At 32.0% G+C, this 12945-nt stretch overlaps 2 protein-coding genes across 6 annotated transcripts in view; one reads left to right on the forward strand and one right to left on the reverse strand.

Moving 5' to 3' along the window:
• The window catches only part of Cep85l (centrosomal protein 85L), a 167358-nt gene that overhangs the window by 80157 nt on the left and 74256 nt on the right, over positions 1–12945 (forward strand). The gene's annotated exons all lie outside the window — the stretch shown is intronic.
• On the reverse strand, positions 1683–12878 carry Pln (phospholamban). The gene is made up of 3 exons (XM_020176939.2): positions 12723–12878; positions 11175–11253; positions 1683–4302 (listed from the first exon to the last, which is right to left on the reverse strand). Exon 3 carries the CDS (start codon positions 4202–4204, stop codon positions 4046–4048), a length of 159 nt encoding a protein of 52 aa, XP_020032528.1. The 5' UTR covers positions 4205–4302; positions 11175–11253; positions 12723–12878; the 3' UTR covers positions 1683–4045.

Below are 12945 nucleotides of genomic sequence, written 5' to 3' on the forward strand. Positions count from 1 at the left end.
TTTTTGTATGCCTTAAAAGTGGTATTTCTTTTTTAAAGGCACTACTTCTGGATTAACCTTATTTGAAATGGTCTCTGAATATAGGGCTTTTACATTTGAGAGTAGAAAGATAAAGGCAGGTAAAGAAAAATAGATACTTCATCTGCAGTCCCTTTTTGTTTTTTGAGGGTGCTGCTGGAGATCGAACCCAGACCCTTGGCTATACTAGCCAGGTGCTCTGCCAGGGAGCTGCACCACCCCCTCACCCCCACTCCGTGCCTCAGTCCTGAGCCATTTTTAAACAACTGCTTCTCTTCTCATTTCCTTTGTGAAGTTTTATAAAAGAAAATTCTTAATTATCTTGTCCTTGGAGCCTCTTGGGATTCTCTTTATTTTAAAAGGTTTCCTTGTGATTTTTTTCTTAAAAGTTTCTTTGAAATAGTAATGTCCTTTTAGTTCAATCTTTTCTTGAAGTGAAGAACTTTAATAAGGATTTGCCCCATTTGATTGTGATAATCAAGCACAACTGCTAAATTCTTACTAAGGGGAGAAATTCTTTTATATCTGAGAAAAGGAATTTGGCTGGAAATTGTGATCTAATAGCACCATAGATTTATAGAGCTTTATAGCTCAGTGTTTTACCTCATTTGATTCTCATAGTCCCCCTCTCTCTCCCTCCAAGGTTAATTTATAACAAGGAAGTTTTGCTCTTCCTAGGACTTTATCTAGAAGAGTTATTGAGCCAGCCACACAGTTTAATGTGCGTGGTGTTCCTTGATTTCTTTGATTTCTCCTAAATCACCTAGAGTGTATGTAGTGTAACACTCCGAAGCATTTTCCTTTGTGAGTGAAGAGAATCCTCTTTTGGTTTAGGATTTAGGGTTCCATGTGCACCATCCGCTACTAGTCCTTGGTTCTTCCCTCTGTACTCCATCACCCCCACACCTGTGGTCCCAAACTGTCTCACTCTGTAAGGTTATGACAAGAAAAACAACATCTTGATCTCTTTTTGGGGAGAATGCATATCTTTCCATGTTTTTCATGTGCACCTCTACATATAGCCTACCATGGATCTCTTCAACAGTAATGATGTGTAGTGACAAAGTTGTAAGAATATTTGCTGTGATGTTTTAAACTCTGAGTTGCAATCATTCAAAAGAGGAAAGATGAAACTTTGTGTCTATATAAATCATGAAGGGGCTGATGTTATTGGTGCCTAATTTTAACATATATAATGGAGATTTATTTTCTCTTATATAAATAAATATTTAAGCCCTAAAGTACTCTGTTTTTGTCTAACTTGAAGTAAGATGAAAAAATTTGACTTCTGACTTGTTAATGCTTTATGTATTTTTAATGTTCTTTGAAAAGAAGCAGTTTTCTTATTTTTATTCTTTATTTTTGCATTCTATTTTGTCTTTAATTTTTTTAACTGAGATAAATTATGCGCTGATATGGACACGACACTGTAGAGGATAGGATATTATGGTACATTCATTACGTAGCTGAGAAACATAACTGATTTTCTATACATGTTTTAAAAGTTACTAATAATTATTGTGTTTGATTTTCTGCTAACTTTTCTGTATAGTTTAGATATTTTGAAGTATACTGTAACTTATAATGCATACAGATTTTTCTTTGAGATTTATTGTATTCTCATTTTGCCAGGACACTCTAGAATAACCAAAGGATAAGTAATCTCTAGGTAGTAGCAAATTTATTATTCTGTGTAGGTCTGCCCTCTTGTGTTTGTACTAGGAACACAAGATGGTTTTATTTTATTTGGGGAAATACCCCCATCCCCTACAGTATCAACACTATTTATAGTTAGAACCTATTATAGTCAATATCAATCTAGCATTCATTGTAGAGCAGTTTCAGTAAATTCATTTTAAGATAGGTGATTCTGATTATTTTCATTAAACATTTTTTGCCAATTAAAAAATAAAAGACATCATTAAACATTTAAAAATTAGTTCGCTTTCAGTATCCTGTAAGTTAAGATTAGAATTTACTCCATGATAGAAGGTAATTAAATATTTAATACTTAAAAATTAAAATACAAATATATTATTTTCTTAAAGCTTATAGCAAACAGATTAAGTTCCATTTAAAGAATGTGTTTTTGTTCCCCCATTTTAATGAGTTATAATATTCTGAAATCGTCATCTTGTTAAGGGTTTAATTTTATTAAAGACAGAATGAAGGATAACAAAAAAATTTTTTAAAATCTTGTGTTTTACCAAGGAAAATTCCTGTAGCTTCATAGTAAATAGTTTGAAGTTGATGTTGTAATTAACAATGTAATGAAAGTCATAGGACTTATCAGTTCAAGTTTTCCACTTGCTTATAATGTCAGTACAACTAATCATAGGACTTGGATATTTTTGATAGATAATAACTGAGACCAGTGAGGTGATGTATCACTCGTGGTTTATAAGCTTTCTGGTTGTGACAGGAATATCCAGCCTGTAGGTGAACTGTCACTGAGGAAATCCCTTTAGTATGAGACCCCTTTACTTGCTGTATCTCAGATATCTGTGAATCAAAACTATTTCCCTTCCATCTCCAATACATCTCAGGGATTCAGAGAATTAAAAAGCAATGTCAGAAAACTTTGTTAGAAATGAAGATCAATACTGATGTTTCACATTTTTTTATAATCATATTTTAGAAAATATGGGTAAAATTACACACTATTTACTGTTTAATAATTGCTGTATAGTCACATGTCTGGAACTGAACTTTAAATTATTGGATTATGCAGTGTAGATGTAACCCATTATAGACTTGAGTCAATTTAAATTACTACATTTTGGTGAACATATTTTCCAATACTTAATTTTTACTCTTATTATTGTTTAAGTTGTTGGAAAATGTTTAAAAATTATCAGAGGGAGATTGAAAATTTATTCAGCAAGAAAGTAATTATAAATTAACATTGCTGGATTTATTATTCAGCTCAGTAGATTCGATAGATTAAGGAAAATAACTATCCTATTACAAATGATACATAGGACAAAAAGTTCATTTCAAAATGTAATATAAGAATTACATATTCTTATATTCAATTCAATTCAATTATTTTAATACTTCAAATAATATATTTTTCTGTCATTGGCAGTCTTTTAAATTCTTTTCCTTGCCTACATTGATTAGAAGTTTGGAATAGAAGACAGTCTATAAATCCAAGGATATAGTATGACAGGTTAGGTATTATAACTCAGAAATCTGCTATAATTAGACTTGAGGTAGAGTATATTTTACTAGTATTAGTAACTATGGCAATCACGCCGTCAAATATTAAGTTGACCACCAGTTTTATCAGTTCTTAAAGTTCTAGAATGAACAGATTTATGGCTAACTTACATGTACTAGATTTCCACAAGTTTTTGAAAAAATTAGCTAAGAGGAATTTGGTTTATCTAAGAATATGCTCTTTTCACTGTTTTCATAAACTTAAAAATGTTAATGTGGTATTAACACAATTTGTTTTAAAATGTAGGTTCTGACTGCTAAAGAGTAGCTACCAAGACCTCTGTGTATTAATAATAAAAAATAACAGATGTGAGGAGTCAGTCAGCTATTTTAAATAAGGACACCTCATTTAAATTATTTTGTCACTTGGTGAAGACCTGAAAAATATTTAGAAACTACCAAAGAAGCTCTTACAGTGCAATACAAATTATATTTACCCCAAAGAGTAAAGATAATGCTGTACATATATAAAGCAAATTTGTTAGCAGTGCTTTTTCAAAATTAAAACTCCTACTTCATCCTCAGACATGATTTAGGAAAGAAATTTATAAGCCATTTTGAGGAAATCAGCAGTTACATTATGCACACTTACAGTCATTGCAAGGTTTGAAAATAAAGCCCTTTTCATGTTTACAAGATCCAGCAGATGAATACATTTGCTAACAATTTGTTTTGCTCTTAATCTTGACCTTTTCACCAAGAAACTTCTACTCAGGAAGCAGGGTGTGTTGTTTTCCCCTCTTTATGGGATGGCAGATTTTAAGCCGATGTGACAAGTTGCAGATCTGGATACTGCAGCAGAACTTCAGAGAAGCATCACGATGATGCATATTAGCAAGAGACATATTAAGATGAGACAGAAGTTGATAAATAGGTTCTGGAGATTTTGGCGTGCTTGTTGAGGCATTTCAATAGTTGAGGCTCTTCTTATTGCTGAGCGAGTGAGGTATTGGACTTTCTCCATGATGCCAGAAAGGCCAGGAAATCTGAAGTTTTAAGTGGTCAAGAGAAAGATAAAAAGGTGGCAGCCAAATGTGAGATAACTGTCTTCTTTTAGTTAGCCTGTAATATAAAAATAGTACATGGATTAGGGTCATATAACCTACTCTGAATAGTTATTACCAAATTTTGCATTAATTTATCTTCCTCAACACTTTGTGTTTTTTATTCATAACATTAAATATCTGTAGTGTGTGTGTGTAAATCTATTCATTTCTTTTTTGTTAGATATATTGTTACAGTCTCCTTTGTCTTGTGTTTGGGTTATAGTAGCTTCAGTTTTTGCCTTCTTTCAAAATGACTACAAGTATTATTTGGTTTATGGTACAGCTTGTTGCAGGTTATTCCTTTGGGTCAAAGTTCTTACATATGATTTAATTCTGTTTCTCCATAAACGTAATTGATATGAACATTTACTATATTCATTACTCTGGAGCTAATCTCATAAAAACAGAAATGCATATAGCAAGTTATTCCTTGGAGTTTAATTTTAGTTCGAAAACAAGTAGGTAAATGAGAAGTTAAAATAATTAAATGAGCGATTCCAACTGTTTTGTCATCCCTTTTATGATTCTTTACCTTTGTAGAATGTTATACAACATTTTAACACGAATTGATACTAAGTTCTGAGAACTGTCAAGCTTGGAAGGCAAAGTAAGTTGTCATTATTGCTATGGATAGTTCCAGTTTAGTGGTTTGTCATGCCTTCTTTCAGAGCTCCTACAACCTATTAATGCTTGTGGGACCTAAAACTTTGATAATTAATAAAATAAAAACTTGCCATAGAAAAATTAGGTATATATTAAAAATTAACTATAAATAAACTACCCAGAGATAATGGCTGTTAACACTTGGGGATATTTTGGTTTTTATCAGAGTATTTCTGTATTAAAATAAAAATAGAACAAAAAAATAATTAACTGCCCAGAGATAATAATGGTTAACATTTATTGATATATCATTAATAAGATGTTACCTATATTATTCTAGTTGCCAGGTTTCATTTTCTCTCTAGCCTCTACATCCCAAGAAAACCTACCTCTGCCTGTCAGCCCCATACCTGAGAGAGGCAAGTGCTGAAGAGAGCAGAGAAGAGTAAAAAGAATGGGAAAGAGAGGATATGTATCAGGAATAACCAATTTGAACTTGGCATTTATTTTCTAAACAAGATATGTGGTGATTGTTGGTAGCAACTTATATTTGTCTAGTATATATTCTTCATTGTTCAATGCAAGTGGCTGAACTTACCTATTGCATTCCCTACTCAGAAAATGGCAACTTAAACTTGGTACGTTAATTAAACTTGTTTACTTTTGTTTTAATTCTTTAGGTAGAATACTGTAGGAACAAAAGTTGTTTTTTTTTAAAGAAAATATGCTTTTTAGGTTGCTTATGCTTATTAGCTTATTTTTGATCTAGTGAATTCAAGCCATTGGAGAATTGTGGGAAGATTTTCTTTAATTCCTTTACAAATTTGACTAGTCCCTTCATATGAGGATATATAACACTATAACTAATGAAGAAATAAGAATTAGCATTAATAATCATATTAGAATTTAACAATTTTGTGACGCTTCAGGACTTAGTATAAGGTCTGAATTTTACAAATTACTTGAGATAAATAAAACATGGAAAAGAAGGGAGCTGACCAGCAGTTCATCAAGAAGCTTATATAGAACTCATCCCCTACTCAGGCAGTGATGAGTGGTGCTTCAGGCACATGAAACACATCATCTTTCTATAAATACCCCATTCCCTTTTATAATTTGCCCTTTGTACATGTTGTTCTGCCTCTGCCTGGAATGCCCCCCTCCACCCTCTTCTGCCTTTTGATTCCCTGCCAGGCAAAATTCAGTTGAATCCTTAAGGCTCAGTTTAAATATCACTGTCTAATAAAATCTTTCATTGATCATTAAAGGTAGAATTGGTTATCACCTCTGCTGGGTTTTAGTAAGACTTTAGTGTTACTGCATCAGGGTATCTGTCAGATTGTGGTATAATTTCAGTTTGCATGTCACTATCTCCAATTATACTCCTGTTTTTAAGTGAAGGAACCATGTGTTCATTTTGCATCTTAGTATTCAGCACCATTTGATTAAATAAAGTTGAATAAGAATTTTATGATTAAAAATTTTAGAAAATTGTTAATGACTAAAGATAATGCTGTAGTTATCAGATTAACCAGTTTGAATAACAATGTTGAACACATAAGCTCTCAAGTCTCTTACTATCACAGATGAGGAAAATGACTCTTAAAGGATTTACCTAAGTTTATTCATTAGAAATAAACTTGAAGTAGACATGTAGACATTGTACAAATGGGTATTAGGTATCTGTGAAATAGAAAGAGGTATCCCCTTAAAGAGATTAGTTATATCATTAGTTATATATATAGTATATATATTTAGTATACTTTAAAGATGATCTCATAATACTACAATAGCCTACTGAAATTAAAAAAGAAGAGTTTGTTCCTGTAAACAAATTAAGTGTAAAGGAAAGGACCAGATCAAATATAGCAACCTGTTTCTTGTCAAACTTAGAAATATGTTATCATTCTGAAGTGATTTGTAGTAACTTTATAATCCTATTGTAAAACTGAAAGCAAATCTGCTTTACATGCTGAAGTGTTAGTGATATACATTTAGTTTTTTGACTCAATTTATAGTGTTATAGTCTGAACGGTGTTGAGTCCTAATTCTTTAAAATGTGTATGGTAATAGTTAAGCCACATTTCATCTATAAAAGGTGGAGCTTCCTGTCACTGAGAATTGAAAAGCTATACAATTTTATTTTTGAAGTTGTGTTTTACCTTTACTACATCATAATTTATGACATGGTTGTCAGGTGTTTATTACTCTTTTTTTCTGCACTGACAGCCACCCTCTAAGTTTAGAAATTCTGCAGTCTTTTCTTATAGCCAGCCTTTTAATAGAGTAACTCTTAATGGAAAGTGAAAAAAATAGTTTAATTTTATTTTTATGTTACCTGATCTTTTTAGAACATTCTTTCAGGATAATCAGAAATATTATCCTAATATTTGTTGTTTTGAACTTATATATGACTTAAAAAGCCATAAAGAGTGAAGTTAGTCTATTTCCCTAATTAAAAGGATGGTAATATATGTATATTGGGTGTTTTGGAGTAGGAAGAATACTCACTTTTAGGCAAGTTTAAAAATTCATCATCTAGGCTCTAGCATCAGATTATTTAAAAATTGAAGGATGCTTGATGGAAGTTTGGTTATAGAAATGCCAGATTCTTGTTTTGAGTTGCATGTAAGAAACAGAAAAGTATTCACAGAGTTATGTTGAATATGTATGGAACCCATTATTCTGATATTTGGAAGGATAGGAAGAATATAAGTCCTTTCCTTTTTTTTTCCTGGGATTTATAAAGATTTTTGTTCTCTTTTTGTCTTTTGGTCAAAGAAGTTAAAATTAGAAATTAAAAAAAACAAAGTTCAAAACAGTATACTTTATTCTTTTTTTTTTTTTTTTTTTGGTGGTACTGGGGTTTAAACTCAGGGCCTCACTTGCTAGGCAGGCGCTTTTACCACTTGAGCCACTTCGCCAGCCCGGTACTCTTTTTTTTAAAGTGGAAGAAGGAAAGAGAAATACCATAGGCAACCATAATCCTTCAACAAAAATCATGCAATTTGCTTGGTGGAAGATACATACCAACTCCTGCAGGAATTCGTACTTTGTCTGGAATGAGTTCTCTTTTAACATCATCAAATGCACGCTTTGTCTTTCTTATTATTGCTTATGTTTTCTCTTCAACAAAATTAGGGATAAGGGCAGAACAGGTTCTGCCTGGAAGTGAGGGGGTTGAGGGGAGAGGGAGAGGACGAGGAAGGGTGGTGGGGGAGAAATGGCCCAAACAATGTATGCACATGTGAATAAATGAATAATAAAAAAAGAAAAAATGATTGATACTTAAAAAAAAAGGAACATCAATAGACTTGAAAACATTTGGTGGCCTGCCTGGTGACTTGCTAGGTAGTTGGTATGTTAAAACGATGTTGCATATGCATAGCAGTAATCACCACCTCTAAAATAAAACTCTCAGTGTTTTGTAGAACTTGCTGAACTTCAATTTTGGAGATATTGTTTCAATTGAAGTCATAAGTTTCTGAAAATCTTTAGATTTTTTTCTGTCCTCTTATTTTTGTCTGTTTTTTATTTTAGTAAACATGGTATAATTTGCTAGTAAATCCAAAATAATAAACATCTAAAACTGTAGTCTAATAGACAGTTTTAGTATTTTTGTCCTTTTAATTTGTGTAGAAGATTAGAATTCTCTACAGATTGAGGTTGAATAAGCAAGACTTGTCAATATTAGAATTATTTGGACTTGATTTTTTCATACTACTCATTACTATTTCTACAGATAAACCTGAAATGATTTTGTATTCATCTTCGACTTACTGAAATAAATTAAGACAGTTTATTACTAGATTTATAATTGGTCTGTTAGCTTACAAAATTCACTCTGCTAGAATCACTTTCCTTTTAAGATTGCCTAATTCTAAACTTGGAAGTTCTTGGAAATTGCTTTGTGGCAGCAATGTTCCAGGACTTTGCTGGTGCAGATTGGATGTGTGAAACAATCTTTTAAGTTGCTTTTACCTGATTACAGTAAGAATTCTGTAAACATAAAAATGAGTTTATTCTTGATTCCTAAATTGACCACATAGTTAAATGTCCTTCCTAGCTTTAAATTCTGCCTTGAGGAGAATTCATTAAAACAACAGCATAAAGACATTTTTTTCACTCCAAAATTGGTATGACTTTTGCTTTTTTGTTTGTATGTTTGTCTTCATTATGGTTGACTAGTTTACATATTGAAATTATGATTTAAAAATTAATTCCTTTGTTCTTTTTATATCTTGTAGGCATTGGGGCTTCAGATTCTGGTTTTCTTGATGGGGGGAGGGTAGAAGGAGGATGTGGGGAGGGAGTTTGGGGAGAATCTTAAGGAAAAATGAGTGGCACTTTTTTTTTTTCCTTGTAAGTCCTGAAGATGGAGTACATTTTACAAAGCACTAGAGGTCCTCAGTTGACTGTAACTATACCAGGCATACACCGTGACTTCATGTTCATGTGTTTAATTGGAAATGCATACTACAGAATTGTGTAGGATAATGCACTATTTCTGGAAACGTCCAAAGAGACACCATCTTATCTAATACATGCCGTTGTAATTTAGAAGGATTATGTTTTTTTTTAAAAAAGTGTTACACATTTATCAAAATCAAAACAACACAAGCAAGCACATCTAGACAAATAGTGAATTTGTGTGAAAAGGCAAAATCTAGACTTCAGTAATGTTTCTTTTCTGAGGATGTATTTCCTGTGTCCTGGACAGAATACTGTGGGTAAAATTTCAACATTTCCTGTCCTTTCGGGGCATGCTCCTGGAGAAGCCTGCTTTTCCATTGTCAGCTCTGAGTACTGAACCATGCAGTTAAACCTCCGCAATTCAATGCTAGGCCAGCTCCCTCACAAAATGGCTTGTTTTTTGTAGTACTGAGGTTTGAATGCAGAACATTCCTAGGCAGATACTCTACCATGTGAACTATGCCCCCAAGCCTAGAAGTCTTATGTTCTTAATTCTCAATATTCAGTTCATTCCTTTGCCTCTATGATAAGCAGGTGTGAATTCACACTTCAGATGAAAGTTGATGATTTTCATAGCATAAATAACAAAGCAATAACAAAAATTTGAGATTTAAATGGTAGAATGAGTAAGGTCAAAAGTGAAACTGATCAAAGGAAAGAATTCAGTATGGGAGCTGAATAAAATACTAAAGTGAGGTTTTTATGGAAAGTTAGGAGAAATTGGATTTTAGGTAACAAGCCTAAATGAGTTGAAGGTGTGATTTTAAAACAAGCAAAATAATAGGGAACTTTAATTAGATCAAATGTGGAATGTTTGGTTTTTTTAAAATCTGTGTGATTATTTTGAATTTTTCCTACTTGAGTTTATTGCTTAATAACTAAAGATGTCTTAGTTATTTTCATATGTTCCTGGCTTTGCAAATGATCTGAAGAATATAATTTAGGTTATTAAACATATAATGCTTGATGTATAAATTTAAATGAAATAGAATGGTTTAAAATTAATAGAAATTTGCATTCTTTAAATTTACCTTATTAAATGCAATTTATGAGGTTTAGTTCTTTCAGTTTACTTTGTCAGTATCATGGTTTATTTTTAAGCCATGTTAATCAGTGCATAGGATGTACATGTGACAGCCATAAAATCTAGGTTCCTTTTGAGGTTCTATTTGTATTTGGTGTGACCTTGAGCATTTCACCTTTTTTGCGTTTCCTAAATTGTGCAGCAGCAATGCAGTACCAAATGCATAGAGAATTAAGAGAATCAAAGGTAATGTTTGTGTATACAGCTGCATTTAGAAAATTGTTCTTCAAGAATAGGACATTTTAACTGACTCCTCAATTCTAGGATTGGTAATAAATATACCACTTAATTTATAGAGATAATCTACACTTTCATTATATTCAATTAAAGGTTTAATACACTATATAATTTAATTGCATAGTTAACACATTATATAATATACAGATATGTTTTATATATAATTTTATTTCTTAAACTGCTTTATTTATGCAAAAATCTTCTATCGCTAGTGAATTTGAATAAGAAACAATATGTTAGTATATAACCCAAATGTAATTGTTTTCCTTTATGTTTACTAAAACACTATTAAATTGATTTTGATAACATGAGTTTTAGAAAATGGCAGCAGTCTCATCTTAGTAAAGCAAACGTTTTGTCTTAAAAACTTAATGTTTCATAATTTATACCTCTTTCACATTTTTCCATTTAATGTCATTTAACTTTTTCTTTTTTAGCACTTGGTTTAAAACAGCATGTCCTTACAGATCAAGACAGTAGTTAAATGTCACCTTAAGAAAGATGAATTCCTGGCCGGCATCCACCACTGTTTTCTCTGTGGTACCTTCCCCTCACTTTCGATAAACTTTACTACATTTTCCAAAAAAAAAAGAAAAAAAAAGAATTAGTTCAGGCATAGTTTCTGGCATTGTGTTTAAAGTTTTTAACAACAGTCATGTAGCTATATTATCCAAGGATAACTTTAAGAGCAGAATTTCTGCTCTTTCTAGAAGTTGTCTACTTTCTGGAGCATTCTTTGATGTGGTGAAAAAGAAACTCATGTACCTCTCCCACTGAAATTTGAGAACTCTTGAGCACTCCATTTAAGTTTTGATGTAGTTTGATAGGCATCTGAATAAAAATGCAGAAATATGCACAAAACACCTGCACTGGGTGACCATTGGATATCAAAGAAAAAATATTTTAGGACTACAAATATAGAGGCAGCTAAAGTGCCTCAGTGACAGACCAAAATGAGAAGTGTTTTTGCATGCCTAAGGAAAGCAGTTAACATTTGTTGCAGGAATTGAGAATTCCTGAGGTAAATTTTATTTTAGGATATGTATAATATGAAAATAAAAACAATGAAATAAAATCTATGTAATTTCTCTATGCCCTGACAGAGATTTAAGAAGGAGGAAACATTTTCTTTATTAAATCGAGGATTGTAACATAAAGGAAAGCAGTGTAATTCAAACAGAAGTTCTAAAGTTTATTGTTTGATAAAGCTTTTTTTTTTTCCTTTCTTTTTTCTTCTAAATTTATGAGAGGAAATAGCATCGGAGGATAATAACTTGATATCAGTATGTTCATTGGTTGGCAGATTAAACATTTTTATCAAATTTGCTCAAATGAGATATTTAGGAATTTTTGTGAGCCAACAAAACCCCTTTAAAGAATTAAGTTGTTATTATGTAACTTTAGACTTTTATGTGTTGTGACAAGTATTCACACTTGTTCTTTATAATATTGAACTTAAGCAATTCAGTTTATTAAAGGCATGGAGTTTCAGAAGTTTTTAAACATTGCCTAGACTCTATGTAGGTTATGCACTTTATTATTGTCTCTTAAGGAGTCATAATGACACTACTGGATAAGTATGCTGTTGTGCGTGTTGTCACACAGTTTTCCATCTTGTTCCAGATGTGAGTAAACAGCCCAGTCCTGTCATATATCTCAGCAGAGTTACATATAACAAATGAAGCCATTATTTTTGCCTAGAAAAATTAATTTTCCACCACCACCAAATATGGTAACACAACTGGAAGAGTTTTAAGTTGGTAGAAAATTGCATTTGAAAAGCAAAATAAACGTGAAAGTAAAATTAAAATAACAAACCAATAACCAGAATCAAAGAATATGACCCTTTCCAAAGTTAAGTCTAATTTTACTGTCACGAAATGGGTAAGCATTTATTTAGGTATTAATCATTTTGTCATAGCAGACATTTTGTTGTCTAACTTTGAACAAAATATGATTAACTCTTTTTAAAAAAAGTTCAGTAAGTTTGAGTTACAGAAAATGAGTATTTTCCAGAGTCAGTGGAATCTGTTTCTTACCTTGGCTTCTGTGATCATCACAATACAGAGTATCAAGTTGTATGAAGTCCTGTGGGCCTTTAGCTGGGAAGTTTTCTGACAGTTACTGGGTGTATGGAAACAGTTGCAGTAGGTGGAGGAGAAAAAGTATTCTAGGGAGGTCTTATGATGTCACACAGAAATTCTGAAGTTGTGATTGGCTAGCCATAGTCTTACCACAACCAAACATTTGAACTTTACAACC

Source organism: Castor canadensis, chromosome 1, assembly GCF_047511655.1.
Source record: "Castor canadensis chromosome 1, mCasCan1.hap1v2, whole genome shotgun sequence".
In the NCBI taxonomy this organism is placed as follows: Eukaryota; Metazoa; Chordata; class Mammalia; order Rodentia; family Castoridae; genus Castor; species Castor canadensis.

Coding starts and splice junctions, on each gene's coding strand:
- Pln (XM_020176939.2), bottom strand. CDS start 4,204: ATGGAGAAAGTCCAATACCTCACTCGCTCAGCAATAAGAAGAGCCTCA.